This window comes from Pantherophis guttatus, chromosome 8, assembly GCF_059756535.1.
Source record: "Pantherophis guttatus breed Tessera chromosome 8, ASM5975653v1, whole genome shotgun sequence".
Classification (NCBI taxonomy): domain Eukaryota; kingdom Metazoa; phylum Chordata; class Lepidosauria; order Squamata; family Colubridae; genus Pantherophis; species Pantherophis guttatus.
This window is the reverse complement of record NC_142070.1, coordinates 18,099,729-18,116,069: the sequence shown is the minus strand read 5'-3', so window position 1 is coordinate 18,116,069 and position 16,341 is coordinate 18,099,729. Positions and strand designations below refer to the sequence as shown.

The following is a 16,341-nucleotide window of genomic DNA, read 5'->3' as shown; positions in this document are numbered from 1 at the left end:
ATTTTTTTTAAAAAGTATCTCCTTTTTCACATTTCCCTTTCTACTGCTGACACCATTCCATTTTTATGTAAGTATTATTAATAACTTTAGATGTCTACATAAATATTCAATTTTATGCAAATTCATTAAAAAAGCAATTTTAAATGGGCAATTTTAGGCCTATCCCAATTTATTAAAAAAAACATGCCATACAAACAAAAATCAGAACTTTAAAATGTCCAGAGTTTATGGAAAAACGAAAGAATCTTGTGACATTTTAAAGACTTTTTTCAATACATCAAAGCAAAACCATGCAAATATATCTTTTTTTAAAAAAATAAAATCAAATCATTATCTTACTTTGCCTTCTTTAGATTGTCGGATTCCGGCTCTTTCACTGCAACAAAATAAACCATTCATTCAGTTTCCATGAAGTTGCTATTTCTTCACTGATCCATGAAACTTTTATCCTTAATTTATGACAAAACTAATATCTAAACATCCTATTGTTACAAATGTCTTATGGTGTTCTAAAACAGTGATGGTGAACTTATGACACATGCCCAGTGGTGGGATTCAAATAATTTAACAACCGGTTATCTGTCCTAATGACTAGCTGGGTGGGAGTGGCCAGAAGGTGTGACAGGTAGCACTTGGCCTCCTGCACCCTCCCTGGGAGCAAAAACAGGACGCACCATCCCCCGCGCCCCATTTTGGGCCTAGGCCTCCCTGAAGCCTCCTGAGAGTGAAAATGGGCCGCGGGAGGACGCCACAGCCCCCACCCCGTTCTGGGCTTAGGAGGCCTTCCTCCACTTACCTGGGAGCCAAAATGGGGCGGGTGGGGACTCCTGGAAGGGGTGGGATGGAGCCCGCCAGCAATTTAACTACTGGTTCGCCTCAACCAGCCAGAACTGGCTGAATCCCACCACTGCACATGCCATGTCATTTTTGGTGGCACATCTAGAGGTGTTATGAGAATGCGGTGTCCTATCATGTGATCTCTGGAGCCTCTGGAAGTCACACAAGAGGGCCTTCTTCTCACGTTGCCTCTGGAGCCATCAAAAACCATGCAAGAATAGGGCGTGTTTTCCCGCTCTTTTCGAAGACACAGATCATTCTCCGAAGTTTCCAAGCCTCATGTGACCCAGAACTGCCACGGGTAGGAATTTTTTTCTGAGACACAAACTGAAACGTATTTGCAATTTATGTATTCATTTATTTATTTTATGTGCCACCCATCTGACTATCTAAAGCGAATCTTTGTTATGAATTGTTTCTCTTTTGTCTGTGTGTATGTGACACACCAGCAGGATCAAATTGGGCATTTTCCGAATTTTTGGTACATTGATAACATCACTGAGAATCATCATTGCTCTAAAAGATGCATATGTAGCCCACCCTGCCAGCAGTTTAAATTGCATTTAAAAATTCTGTAAATTTTTATAATTTTGGATTTTATGGATTTTATAACCCATCTGGGTTTATTACATGCAGCAAATCACTTGCTCCAATGTATTGCAAAGTGCTTTTGAGAGGTTTCCCATTTTCAAAGCATCTGCTCTTTAGTTCGTGAAAAGACCTCAAGTTCAAAAACTACCTGGGTCACAGAATTAATTTCTCACATATTTATTTTTGTTTTGTTCTTTACCATTCAACTTTAGCCAAATATATAATGCTGCTATATTTTGTTACTAATTCCTTTTAATTAAAAAGTAAAAAATATCACTTTTAGATGATTATAGTTATACAGCATTAATGATAAAGGGTAAGAATATAGATGATCTCTTTTTTCTTTGGAGGGTTCACAAAGCTGAACTACTACTCTTCATGCATTTCCTTTAAAAACATTAATCATGTGGAAATAGGCTGAATTAAATATTAAAGTGAGAAAAATTAGAAACTGAAGAAATGGACAGATTTGTCTAACCCTGGCAAAAAGTCGATCTATATATTTTATATAATTTTTACTGCAAAAAAACCCTCAAGGAACAAGGCGTAAATATATAGATATACAATATATGTATGACCCTTGAGTTCTTTATTATTGTAATTCTGTAGTTGTATATTGCAGTCCTAGGTGCTCTTGAGCTTGGTTATTTGCTTGCAGATGTTTCATTACCCAACTAGATAACATCATGATGTTGTTACTGTGGGACTAGACCAGGGGTCTGCAACCCGCAGCTCTGGAGCCACATGTGGCTCTTTCATCCCTCTGCTGTGGCTCCCTGTTGCTCAAAATATGAATCACAACCACCAATGTGTGCTTAACGCATTGTAAGCCACCCTGAGTCTCCGGAGAAGGGCGGCATATAAATCAAATTTTAAAAAAAAATGTGTGACACCCACCGGCATGTGATTTATTGAGCTTTTCAACCCATCTCCCCCCCCCCGGAGTTCAAAATGTTTTTGTTGCATGGAGAAATAAAAATTTGTTATCTCTGTAGCAGTTCATTGATGTCATAAATGCAACACACTATCATTTTTTTATACATAGCATAAAGGTAAAAAAAAAAATGCAGTGTTTTCATTTTAGATGTCAAAAGGGTTTTGTGGCTCCCGGTGTTTTCTTTTCTGTGTGCAATGGGTCCAAATGGCTCTTTGAGTGTTTAACCCCTGGACTAGACCAAAGCCACCATACCTAAACATGGTGAAAGCATGTAATCAGGGTGGACAAAAGTCAGGAAAAGCTCCCTCAGAAAAGGGAACCAAGTCATTAAAGGAACAAAAGGACAAAAATTGGGTCCAAGCACATGGGAATCCCCTCCCCAAGTCTCATCAACAAAGGACTTGGGTCTGCATGGGGAGTCCCTCCCCATCAGCTTTGGGGGATAAAAAGAGGTCCTGAAACCTGTGCAGCCTTTTTGAGTTGTTTTGAGATCCCAAAATGTGGCGGCTTCCAACCCTCTCTCTAGTAGTACCTGTCAGCCTCATAGTGGATGCTGGGTAAGTATGGATGAGAGGGAGAATGTGTAAGAACAAAAATATATCAGTAAGAGTTTGCTGTTATCTTAAATTTACTGGGTGTCTATGTATTTTAAAGAACCATTTGTGCCTCAGTGTTCAGTTGATTTGGGATTGAGTGTGGCAGTTTTCTAGGGCTGTGAGTGAATGACCAGAAGCTGAACTTGAGAGCACACTTGTGTAACATTACTTAGTTGGGTAATGAAACATCTGCAAGCAAACAACCAAGTTAAAAGAGCACCAAGGACTTACACAGTTCAACCCTGAGCAATAGATATTCTCTTCTGTTAAATCAGGAGTGTCAAACAAAGGCCAGAGGGTGGGATCCGGCCCATGAGGTGCTTAGATCTGGCCCGCAGGGCTGCCCTGGAAACAGCAAAGGACCGACCCACAGTGCCTCTGCCAGTGAAAATGGAGCTGGGGAGGGCCGCCCATAGCCCTCCTGAGCTCTGTTTTTACTGACAGAAGTTTGCTAGAGGCCGCCGCAGCCAAAAACGGAGCCACGGAGTCCATTTTCATTGGCAGAGTGCTCGGACCACAAGCGTCATGAGTGACATGAGTGATGTTGAGCAGGCCACTCACACCTTGGCCACCCCCACCCCACCCCAGCCCCCTGAGTTCAAACACAGCCCTGATGCAGCCCTCAATGAAATCAAGTTTGACACCCCTGTGTTAGATACTTACTACGTTCGGTGCCTGTGATCTGTTGAAGGATACGGAAAGAACGTGACTGAGTAGTTCCGGTCCTTGGGTGCCAGTCCTCAGTATCTTCAATCAGTCTTTTCTTGCTGTTGTTGCTATGAACCGGTGGATGGAAAAATTCTGTATTTCTGTACACAATGTGTTTCCGTGGTGGACTAATACAATGAATAAGAACAATAAAACCATAAGTGAAAGACAACTGAATGACACTGACTTTTCAGTTACATAGATCAAGGCCAAGATGCTAATGATATGTATTTAATATAAATCTTGCTGGAGTAAATTTTTGCTTCCTTCAAGTTAGGTTAAAACATTAAAGTGCATGGCACCCAGGTTTCAACTGTTCCTTTTTTAAGAAACATAAGCTGCAATCAAATATCTACATCAGAACTTGCATGAACAGAAGCTAAATAATTCATAGAATCCTTCCATTTAATTCAGTTAACATTTCTTAATAAGATAGCACAAAGCTGTATCTCCTTGTATTGGGTTCTAGGAAATACTACATCTTCCAGGAAAAAATACTGTACAGAAATGTTCTTGTGCTTTTTTTCTCCCCTGTTATACCTGTTCTAAAATATAGTTTACTATATTAATTTAATGATAAATGTAAAAAATATTATGAAGTCGATCAAGTGTTAAAGATAGCTAACTTGCAATGTTGATCCCGGCTGAGATTCTATGATCCTACATATATGGACACCCTCTTTGGTAGATAAAGAATGAATATGGGGGAGGGGGAGAAATTTCTTAAATACAAAACAATTGGTAAGATTTTGTCTTATAGCAAGATAACAAAAAAGACAGATGAAGGAAGGAAGGAAGGAAGGAAGGAAGGAAGGAAGGAAGGAAGGAAGGAAGTCGTATTTCTACTATTTAGTAAAGAAGAAGAAGGAGAGCAAGGCAATAGTTAAATTGGTAGAAAAGATAACCTAAGTAGAATTTGGAATGGTACAAAAATTAGTTATGGATCTGCAGAATCATTTCAGACAAACTGTAAATTATTACAACTTGCTCCCTCTCCCCACACCCACCCTGTTCAAAAATACAGGCACATAATATTGAACTTCAAAAAGACACGATTTTGGCTATTACCGTTTAGGTGGGTTTTTCCTTTTATCGTATTGGAAAGAGCAAGGGAACAGAATACAAAGACAGTCCAGTGTAAGGAGGAGAAAGAAAACAGAAAGACAAAAGAATTATAAGTATTAAGTTTAACTGCTGGTACTATTAACAAGTCACCAAATAAAATAATTTAATAATAATTTTATTTTTCCCAAGGAAGAAATTGTATTGGCTTACTTGAGCCTCATTTTACACTCAATTTCTCACTTAAGCTTATCATTATTATGCATATTAATCATATGCACATAGCCAATTACTACTGAAGCAAAAAAAAAAAAACCCCACCCTGTTTGAAACTACTAGGCATATTGATATTTTGTTCTTCCAAATGTATTTATAATTGTTTTTGAATAAGCAAAGGCTCTCCACTATAAACTACCCTCCACCTGGGCAACGTCATGGACATCATCAGCTCAACTTTACTGAGAAGGTAGGCTACTCATTGCAACCCACACTGTGACTGGTCCTTTTTTAACAATACCTGAACAGGATTATAAAAAGGTAAAGGTAAAGGTTCCCCTCACACATATGTGCTAGTTGTTCCTGACTCTAGGGGGCGGTTCTCATCTCCGTTTCAAAGCTGAAGAGCCAGTACTGTCCGAAGACATCTCCGTGGTCATATGGCCAGCATGACTAAATGCCGAAGGTGCACGGAACACTGTTACCTTCCCACCAAAGGTGGTCCCTATTTTTCTACTTGCATTTTTTAAGTGCTTTCGAACTGCTAGGTTGGCAGAAGCTAGGACAAGTAACGGAGGATCACTCCATTTTGCAGCGCTAGGGATTCGAACTGCCGAACTGCCGACCTTTCTGATCGACAAGCTCAGAGTCTTAGCCACTGAGCCATTGCGTCCCTTTGAACAGGATTATAGAATCTCATATAAGAAGATCACAAAGGCCATCTAAAAATCCAGGTGACTTTTCCATCTCTGCTTAACAATTTCTATCACACAGAAACTCATCATGTTCACTCTGGAGCACCTCTTGCCATTCAGATCTTTCTTCTGATGTTTAGTATTAAACTCCTTCCTAAACTTTCTGATACTGTATTTCTCTTTTTTATGAGCGAATTCAGTAATTCAGCATATAAATTTACTTCTCTTTGTCATGTTTTCATCATACACTAAAAAATAAAAGTAATTACAGTGGTACCTTGGTACTCAGCTGCTTTGAAACTCATTGAATTTAGTACTCAACACATTTTGATACGAAAGTTTTGTCCCAGTACTCATTCTCTGCTTGATACTCAATGCACAAGCTATAACTGCCTTTTGACTCACTACATTATTCCTTATGAGAAAAATTTGTTTGGTACTCATCATTTTTGATACTCATCACACCTCCTGGAACCAATTAACGATGAGTAACAAGGTACCCCTGTACTGAATATAGATTAAAATTATCTACTGTATATAAAATACTGGACAGAAAGAAGGGGAAAGGATATACTTTTCAGATTCAACTTTCCCCAATGTAGTATCTTTCTCAATTCTACTAATGTACTACCGTGTTTCCCTGAAAATAAGACCGGGTCTTATATTAATTTTTGCTCCAAAAGACGCATTAGAGCTTATTTTCCAGTTAGGTCTCATTTTCAGGGAAATACCGTACTAAATGCATCCGCCTGGCTGACAAACTTAATTAGGACTTATTTTTGGGGTAGGGCTTATATTACGAGCATCCTGAAAAATCATGCTAGGACTTATTTTCTGGTTGGGTCTTATTTTCAGGGGAAACACAGTACAATGCCAACAATTCTGATCATTCCTAGGTCATAGAATACACCCCAAAGAGGAATGATGGCCACTGTAGTTCAACACTTCTGGAGAACAGCAATTGGAGAAAGTTAATTTACTGCATACTTTATTTCCATTCTTTCAACAAAACAAAAAGTATTATAACAAAGCCTATTACCAAACTTAGAGGAAATGGAAGTTAATTCAAAATGGCTACCTACAGAATACAGCAATTATTTTATATAAACTGTAGCTCAAACATTAAGAGAGTGATTAGTAAAGTACTTACACCTCATCAGGGTTACTGAAGGAATGAGGGACAGAAAAGAGACAAACAATGGACACGATTCCAGGATGTTCAAGTACAGATAAGGAATAACATAGAAAATGGGAGCAAAAAAAGAGTTAATGAAAGTTAATTGTAATATTAAAGACAGATATGAAAAAAGTGTTTCATTTAATCATAAATATTAAGTAAAGCTAAAGTTTCCAATTGGTTTTTCTAGAATAATTTCTTGCTGACTTTTACCAACAGCTACCACAACATGCCACAAGATGGCGGCACAAGCTAAGGTAAAGTCATGGTAAATTTATTTCTTCCCTAAATCAAGGGGAGAATAGGGAAGAGGCAAGAAAGAGGCTGAAAAATCCTTGAATTAAATTTCATTCCAATAAATGTTTTCATTTTTACTGCATTTAGCAACATTTGACTATCTTGATAGAAAAAAAAGTCATCCATTTTAATGTCTAATTGCAGACATTAAAAAGAGACTCGCTGTTATTATCTCTTACTGTTTGCCAGTTACTCATGACAAAATTTAATATTGTAAATAAAACCACACACCAGTGAAAATGCAAACAATATATGTTGCTTTACTTCAAAAGCCAAGACTCTGTTTTGCAGAATTCTAATTCTGGGACAGCCACACATGCCAATTATTTAAAGCACAACTCCATTCTAGTGAAAGAAATACTAACTTTGACACTGTTGTAACCTGTAAAGGGGGTGAAAAAAAGTCAATATGTTTATTGTGGCAACTTCCCTACTGTCCTAATTTATCATACCCAAAACATGTAAGTTTAAGTGTTTTCACACATTTCAAACCAATATAAATAATCTATTTCATCCTGTGATTAGCCCAAGGGATCCGTCTAATGCAAAAAATAATAATTTTCATGCGTGAAGTAAGAAAGCAATTCAAAGCAAAAACACATGCAGACACTTAAAGAGCAAACTGCTAGTCCAGTGTTTCTGACCCTTAGCAACTTTTAAGATATGTTGATTGTTACCTTCCCAGAATTCCCCAGTCAGCAGCCAAGAGTTAAAATCCACACATCTTAAAGTTGCCAAGTTTCAGATACATTGGATTAGTTATTCACTGCTCCATAGCAGAAACTCCTTTCAAGGTGTGCCTTTACGTCATTATCTAGCTAATTCCCTCTTGAGTATCTGTTCTTCTTCAGGAAGACATGTATGTTGATTTTAAATGGATAAACTGCCAAAATTTAAGGACCACTCTATTTTTAAGACAGATTTATACAGGAAGTGGGATAGATTAGTTATTTTACTTCACTTATTGATTATACAGTGACTGATTTGCATAAGACACTAAAATATTTGCTTCTCCATTTTGGTTTAAGAAGTGCTAATCCATCCACTAGGTGTCATATGCTCCTACTACTGAATTACTTTTGATACCGATGAAGTGGATATAAGCCGTTTCTGTCTCTATAGACAAACATGACAAATCCTAATATTATTATATTTATCTGACTACTTTAATTAAATGAAATTAAGAGATGCAGTTCTGTACTTAGAAATTAATGTTAAATTAATGTTATCTTTGAGAAAAAATAAAGCATCAGTAATCATACATATTACTCTACAACAAACGTAACTGGAGTTCAGTGGAGTTTATACCGAAGGTGTTTTTTGTTTTTTTTTCAAGAGGCAACTGGATTTTCTGGTTTTTCTTTGAAGATGTTTCGCTTCTCATCCAAGAAGTTTCTGAAGAAGCTTCTTGGATGAGAAGTGAAACGTCTTCAAAGAAAAACCAGAAAGTACAGTTGGCTCTTGAAAAAGCACCTTTGGTACAACTATGACCTGGTTGACTGAGAATCTCCATAGACATTGAGTTCATTTAGTTGTTGAAACCACTATATTTTCAGAAATAGAGAAGAAGTATGTTGTACAGTGCGTAAGTAGGTTGGACCAAGGTGGTATTAAGCTGGTGAACCAAGGAACATCAGGTTCTAGCTCTTCCTTAGTTACTGAAACTTACTAAGTGACTTTGGTTGAGTTACACCTCAGTCTTAATCAGCTTCAGACTCTCTGTCAAATGGCTGATGAACAAAATCCTCATCCCATTATCTACTGGTATCTTTTCTGGAAAAACTAGACAGGTGGATTGCAAAAACATGCAGACTCAACAATATTGGATGAAGGCCAGTGGTGGGTTGCTACCGGTTCTCCCCGGTTCGGGCGAGCGGTAGCAGAGATGGTGAGGCATTGCTGGAAAGCAACTGATCAAGATGTGAACCAGCCAAAAAATAAACCTAGGAGGAAGTGGAGGAGAGAATACTGGAGAATAGTTAAGCCAAACTGTGAACCAGTTAAATAAATAGAGATAGAAGTGGTGGAAAACACTGTTGGGAAATAGCTATTTAAGTTATGAACCAGTTAAATATTAGACTTCAAAATAAAGTATTTTGGGAGTGATAAATTTTAAATGGAAATGTCGAATGATTTAGAAACGATTAAGAGAGGAGGAAAATATTCTTTGTTAAGATTATGGGTACTAGCTGCCATCTAAGAGGGGTACAATATAGATTCAATGTAATGGGTCTTAGAAATGAGGAATATATATGAAACATTGATGGTTAAAATGACAAAGATTTGGAATGATGTCTATTTGGAAATAATTGTTTAGAATTTAGGGCGACATAGTAGAATGATAAATGTTTAGAATAATTTTTTTTCTTTTCTTTTTTTAAGATGTAAATGGATAAAATTTGGAACAAAATTGGGTATGGAATGTGAGTAATTGTATTTACTCTATACCGGATCAAATCCTTGCTCTAAAAAGATGTATTTTATGTTTTATGTTTAAAAAAATAAAAAACTTTTCAAAAAAAAAAACCAAAAAACAATATTGGATGAAAGCCAGTGGTGGGTTGCTAATGGTTCTCCCCGGTTCGGGCGAGCGGTAGCGGAGATGGTGAGGTGAAAATGAAACGGTTCGCTCCGACCGTCATTTCGGCCCTCCCGCCCACCCCTGAGCGTATACCTACCTATATTCATTCATTTTTAACCCAGCTGATAGGCACAGCATAGCGGATTGCCGTGCCTCAGCTGTTCTGAAATTTAATGCGCTTGCACAAAGCAAAGCGCGTGCACAAAGTGAACCGGTGGTAACACCGATTGAAACCCACACCTGATAAAGGCTACAACAACATCTCTATTTTCCTAAAAATGGATTCAAGGCAAATATTCCAGACTTTCAGGATTGCTCAGTTATTATAATATATTTTTGTTCAAAGTTGATGTAGCGCAATGTTTAAGTAGATGCTCTTAAAATGTCAATTCTACCATGAGTTTCCCTAGATCACTGGTGTCAAACTCACAGGGTCACGTGACGAATTGTGATTTCCCCCCCCCTTTGTGGAGCTGGGGTGGGTGTGGCCTGCATGTGACACATCCGGCCCTTGGACCGCCAGTTTGACACCCCTGCCGTAGATGATTAGTATCAGGTATATTGGATAACAATAGTATCAAAAAGACTCAAAAAGGAAATATAAAACAGAGAATATGTTTAAAAAATAACAAGAAATATTAAACACAAACACAGCCCAATTCTCTATAATTCTCTACATATTTGCCCTAAGGCAAAGCCTTCAATTTTCAATAAGCTTGTACCTCTATGCATACAAAATTGTGGCAGGCTTAATAATTGCATATACCATATTTTTCGGACTATAAGATGCACCGGACTATAAGGCACACCTAGATTTAGTGGAAGAAAACAAGAAAAAAATAGTTTTTGGCCTCCACGCGTTGCGTTTTCACCCTCCCCAGCCCCCAGAAGCACTTTGCAGGCCAAAAACAGGCCCATTTTTGGCCTCCTAAACCTTCCGTGCATCCTGTTTTTGCCAAAAACACACCCATTTTTGGCCTGCAGAGTGCTTCTGGGGGCCAGGGAGGGCAAAAACGTGATGTGTGGAGGGTTCGGGAGTCCAAAAACGGGCCTGTATTTGGTCTATAAGACACACTGAAATTTTCACCCACTTCTAGGGGGGAGTGCATCTTATACTCCGAAAAATACGGTAATTGTTTTAAATGTCTGCATGCTCCTTATAACATAAATCTTTGTTTAGCATTGAATTTCATGTTAAGTTTATGAGAATATTTCATTCGAGGATGCAAGGGTCACCGGTCTTCTCATTTTATACATTGACAATATAAATCTTTATTTAGCATTGAATTTCATGTTAAGCTTATGAGAATATTTCATTCGAGGATGCAAGGATCACCGGTCTTCTCATTTTATACACTGACAAATTAACTTCTCTTTTCTCTGAATTGATTTCTAATCTCCGCAAGCAATTTCCTTAAGACACAAAAGTAAGGCCTTTTTAATTGGCTAGAGTTTAATCTCAAACTACATTGCTTGAATAGATATAGTGCTACCACCTATGACTGTTTCAGTAAACAGATTGTATTACTAAGCGCTAAATATATTTGTAAAAAAGGGCAGTGCAAGAGCTCACTGTTTAATCAGCACTAGATCCTTCATGTGCAAGCAAATTCTTCTTACACAAATAACTGCACAAGCATCATTTGAAACCATATTTTCAGATTTTGCACCTTGTCAGGACACCTCAGTTAGTTTTAAAGAACAGAGAAATAACACTTGGGCTGATCCTACTGGTTTCATTTATTATGAAACTTAAAAGCTTGAAAAATCAAAACCATTTAGTTCAGGGGTGTCAAACTCAAGGCCCACGGCCCACATCCGGCCTGTGGGGTGCTTAGGTCTGACCCGCAGTGCCGGTCTGGAAATAGCAAAAGACCGGCCCGCGGTCCCTTAGCTAGCAAAAACGGAGTGCAAGAAGGGGCACATGGTCTCTCGCGCCCCGTTTTCAGCCTGGATGGCCTCCTGCAGCACTCTGCTAGCCAAAATGGGGCATGGGCATTTTGGCCAGCAGAGTGCTGTAGGAGGCGTCTGTTCCGTCTGCCAGCTGTCCTGTCTCCCCCTCAACCAGCCAATGGAGGACAACTACAATGCTGATCCTCAAAGAAATCCAGTTTGACACCCCTGATTTAGTTCAACTTGGTTCAAAAAAGTCTTTAATTCAAACCACACTGATAAACCAACCAATTTTAAAAATGGAGATAGGATTACAGATCTAAATGTCTGGGCTAGTGTAGGACTCATTTACAGACAGACAGTTGGCAAAAGCTCTTTCATAGCAGGATTTCAGAAAGCAAAGGGAACAATTGCGTACATTAACTGTCAAGAAAATTGTTTTGTAATTACAGTGGGTGACTGTATCTTGCCTGGGGGAAAAGACTTCGCTTGTCTTCTTAGTACAAAGTTATTTTGGTTGTTATAAATTATTTTTGAATGCTAATGAATGCAGCTGAATGGCAGGGCTGTATTTTAAATTTGCGAAAGCCCTTATGCCAGGGTGCCCGAAGCATTGCCAAGATATATTTATATGTACTGAGAGATTTATCAGGAATTCATCCTCTCTATTTTAGATAGGGTGGCTGCATACAACGCTATGCCCTTAAGGCTAATAACAATAGCTATGCCCTCTACGTAACATAGTGTGTGGGACATTTTTGCATAGTGGGTATTTTACTGAAAGAAATGTGCTGTCTGAGGAAAAAAATTTGAATGGGCAAAAGTTCAGTTGCTTCAACAATCTATAATTTGAGACCTATACACATTGCTTCAGTGGAACCAACTATGAATAAGCAAATTGGAACATGACGGATTATTTTATGCAATGTATTTGATAGTCCTTTTGGTGATTCGCTTTCTTTTAGATCTATGCCTTAGTAACTTCAAAACCCTGCGAAATCATTTTCTTTTAGCCTTGGTTTCCCACATCATTTTTTGTTTTTTGTTTTTTTTGTTTTGTTTTGTGCTTATCTTCTATTACCACCGCCAATCTTTTCTAGTCAGGAAACAGAGCTGCAGCCTTAGATGTGGTTAAGCCTGATTCTGATCCACTCTTATAATAGTTACTAAAACTGACAAGGGTTTCACAAGCTCAAACGTTTAGATCCTTAATTTTCTGTATCTCTTCCAATAGCTAGAACTACAGTCTTTGGGGACTCATACTTAACAATCGGCTGTATAAATTACAGAATCATGAACTCCTTCTTCTTTTTTTTAGTAGAATGTACTAAGTGGGAGAGAGAGAAGAAAAATTAAAACTATGGGAAATTAAAACATGAATTGGGAGATTGAGCTTTTCTTCTACCATCTTGCTTTCCTCAAAATGAAATATGACTATTTTCACTACACACTGTAACTTGCCTCTTCAGATTCCCATTACTGGCTGAACAGTTTCTCACAATTAGAAAGGAATTTGACAAAATGTTTCAAGTAGTCCTTGACTTATGACTGTAATTGAGCCTGAAATTACTAATCTAAATCATGCTGGTTGTTAAGCAGGTCATGTGACCAACCTGATTTTACAAAATTTATGTGGCGGTTGTTAAGTGAATATAGTCATTAAGTGAACTTACTGTCTGCAATGGGCATTTTTTGCCGGAAATTGGAAGCATTTAGTAATAGCACTTAGACTTATATACCACTTCACAGTGCTTTACACCCCTCTCTAAGCGGTTTACAGAGTCAGCATATTTCCCCCAACAATCTGGATCCTCATTTTACCGACCTCAGAAGGATGGAAGGCTGAGTCAACCTTGAGCTGGTCACAATCCAACTCCTGGCACTGAGCAGTGAGTTAGACTGCAATACTGCATTCTAACCACTGTGCCACCATGCCTCCTGTAAATGCCAGTTCCAGTCAAAAAAAAAGTAATAAATTGAAGTCATCTGACCACAGGATACTGCAAATGACCATAAATGTGGGCCTGTTGCCCAAAATGAGATCACATGACTGTACACAAAGCACAAGGAATGCTGCTTGTAGTGAAATCTAGCATAAAGAACTCTCACATCTTCTGTTAACAGATGCTGCGATTCTTTCAATTCAGATATTGTGTACTATTTGGTTTAATGCAATACCATTAGCACTGCTGCAGTATTCTTGTTGCAATACATCATGCCTTTATATAGGTTTAAGGCAGTGATGAAATCCAAATTTTTTTACTACCAGTTCTGTGGGCGTGGCTTGGTGGGCATGGTGTTGCTTGGTGGGCGTGGCAGGGGAAGGATACTGCAAAATCTCCATTCCCACCCCACTCTGGGGCCAGCCAGAGGTGGTATTTGCCGGTTCTTCGAACTGCTCAACATTTCCGCTACCGGTTCGCCAGAACCTGTCAGAACCTGCTGGACTTCACCCCTGGTTTAGGGGTAAAACCTAACTAATTATGTTCTCTATACTTAGAAATAGCACTTAGACTTATATACCACTTCACAGTGATTTACAGTCCTCCCTAAGCAGTCTACAGAGTTGGCATATATTATTATTATTATTATTATTATTATTATTATTATTATTATTATTATTATTCATATTTCTATGCCGCCCACTCTCCGAGGACTCTGGGCGGCTTACACCAAAGACAGTATACTAAATAGCATATTGCCCTCAACAATCTGGGTCCTCATTTTACCCACCTCGGAAGGATGGAAGGCTGAGTTAACCTTGAAAATCAAACTGTTGGCAGTCAACTGAATTAGCAATAGCACTTACACTTCTATACCACTTCATAGTGCTTTACAGCCCTCTCTACAAGTGGTTTACAATGCCAACAATGTAGGTCCTCATTTTACTGACAGTCAGCAAAATTAGCCTGCAATCCTGCATTCTGACCACTGCGACACCACAGCTCATGTTTATTATATTATAAATATAATATAATTATAATATAAAAATACACTTATATATGTACTATACGTATGTTTTACAAATCCATATTGTTGGTAATGTAAGTCAAGAACCATAATATAGTTGCAAATTTAAAAAGAAAATGAAAATTGCAGTAGGATAAGAACAAAAGATGTAGGGGAAAGTCATTAAGTACAGAAAAAGACCTGTATTACTACAAAGGATAAAAAGAAGAAAACTGTGTGGAATATAGAATAGAAAATGCTTGGTTGGAAAGATGAAAAGGAAAAATTTCCACAACAGGTGAATCTTTTTTCCCCTAAAAAACATCTACAATAGAATGAGCTTTGCTGTGCATTTAAATCTTCAATAAGTAAAGATAAAGGTTCCCCTCGCACATATGTGCTAGTCATTACCGACTCTAGGGGGTGGTGCTCATCTCCGTTTCAAAGCCTAAGAACCAGCGCTGTCCGAAGACGTCTCCTTGGTCATGTGCCAGCATGACTAAATGCCAAAGGCGCACAGAACGAATGCTGTTACCTTCCCACCAAAGGTGGTCCCTATTTTTCTACTTGCATTTTTTACGTGCTTTCGAACTGCTAGGTTGGCAGAAGCTGGGACAAGTAATGGGAGCTCACCCCATTATGCGGCACTAGGTATTCGAACCGCTGAACTGCCAACCTTTCAATCGACAAGCTCAGCGTCTTAGCCACTGAGTCACCACGTCCCTAAAAAATCTTCAATAGTCATTCTTAAATTGCTGTGAACTGTCGAACATTGCAGCTTGGTGTTTACTGTCTTTAGCACTCTCAATTTATAAGTCTGGTTTATAAAATCAAACAAGCTCCTTCTATATAGATCTGCCCAGATCACACTTTTATAAACTAACTTGACTTTTTTACGTTTATAATTTCAGATAGAAAGCGCAATCAATGAATTACCGAGGAAGCACTTTTGAGACCTTTAAAACAGGAAGAAGAAGAGGAAAATAACCTGCCCTAAATCGACCTACCCATTTTGCTGTTTACTGTCACCCTGGTTCTCTCTGGATCCACTTTGCTGTCCCTCTGTCACCTCTGGGGCCCTTTCGCTGAATGGTGCATTGTGTGGGGATTGCCATGGGGTATTAACGGTAGGCTTTGCGGCATTCAGCACAGGGCAACGTTGATCAGCATTAGCTTTGAGGTTAACATGCGCTCCTGAGGCAGTGAATGGGGGAGGCGTGACAGTGGCCAGAGGTGTAGGGGAAGCACGTAATGGAAGACTGGAACTGGCAGGCGTGAAGGCAGATGACGGTGATGGGATGGAAGTGACCTTGGAGGAGGACACAGCTCCAAAGGGCCTGGGAGCCTTATTGAAGGCCATGCTGGTTGTGGATGAAACTTTGGGCACGGCTGGAGATGCAATGGGCACAGGCTTAATTAGGTCCTTGGGCTCTACCTAGATGAAATAAAAACAGGAAAAATACACAAGAAAGCCACACACACACATGCACACACACACATGCAAAATGTATCCATGACATCTGCAGCGGTTTTGTTGTGAAACATGACTGACTGGCACGACATTGGCCGTAAAGCATTGACCTGCCAACATCACACAGCATGCGTCATTGAAAAGAAAAACAAAAACAAAACGACATGCGTGAGCTGGTATCTTTAGATTTATTTTAGCCAAAAACCTTCACTGTTAAACTAGGTCCAACAATTAGGAGAAAAGTGCAGTCCTCCAGTGCAAGGGTTACAGACAGAATCCTCATAGTAAGATTTTTACTTACTAAAGGATTATGTGTCTTAGGCAGGTCTGT

General features: G+C 38.8%; 1 protein-coding gene across 8 annotated transcripts in view; it reads right to left on the bottom strand.

Moving 5' to 3' along the window:
- Positions 1 to 16,341, bottom strand: part of PDLIM5 (PDZ and LIM domain 5) — a 151,751-nt gene that overhangs the window by 59,556 nt on the left and 75,854 nt on the right. For 4 of the 8 annotated variants that reach the window (XM_034440491.3, XM_034440492.3, XM_034440496.3 and 1 more), the window contains exons 5-7: positions 15,547 to 15,974; positions 3,625 to 3,797; positions 340 to 376 (exon numbers count right to left, since the gene is read on the bottom strand). In XM_034440491.3, the coding sequence (XP_034296382.1) occupies positions 340 to 376; positions 3,625 to 3,797; positions 15,547 to 15,974 (638 nt within the window). Of the gene's footprint in view, positions 1 to 339; positions 377 to 3,624; positions 3,798 to 4,737; positions 4,756 to 6,792; positions 6,808 to 7,481; positions 7,499 to 15,546; positions 15,975 to 16,341 lie in introns of all 8 variants that reach the window. The other 4 variants (XM_034440493.3, XM_034440499.3, XM_087875289.1 and 1 more) reach the window with 3 other exon arrangements.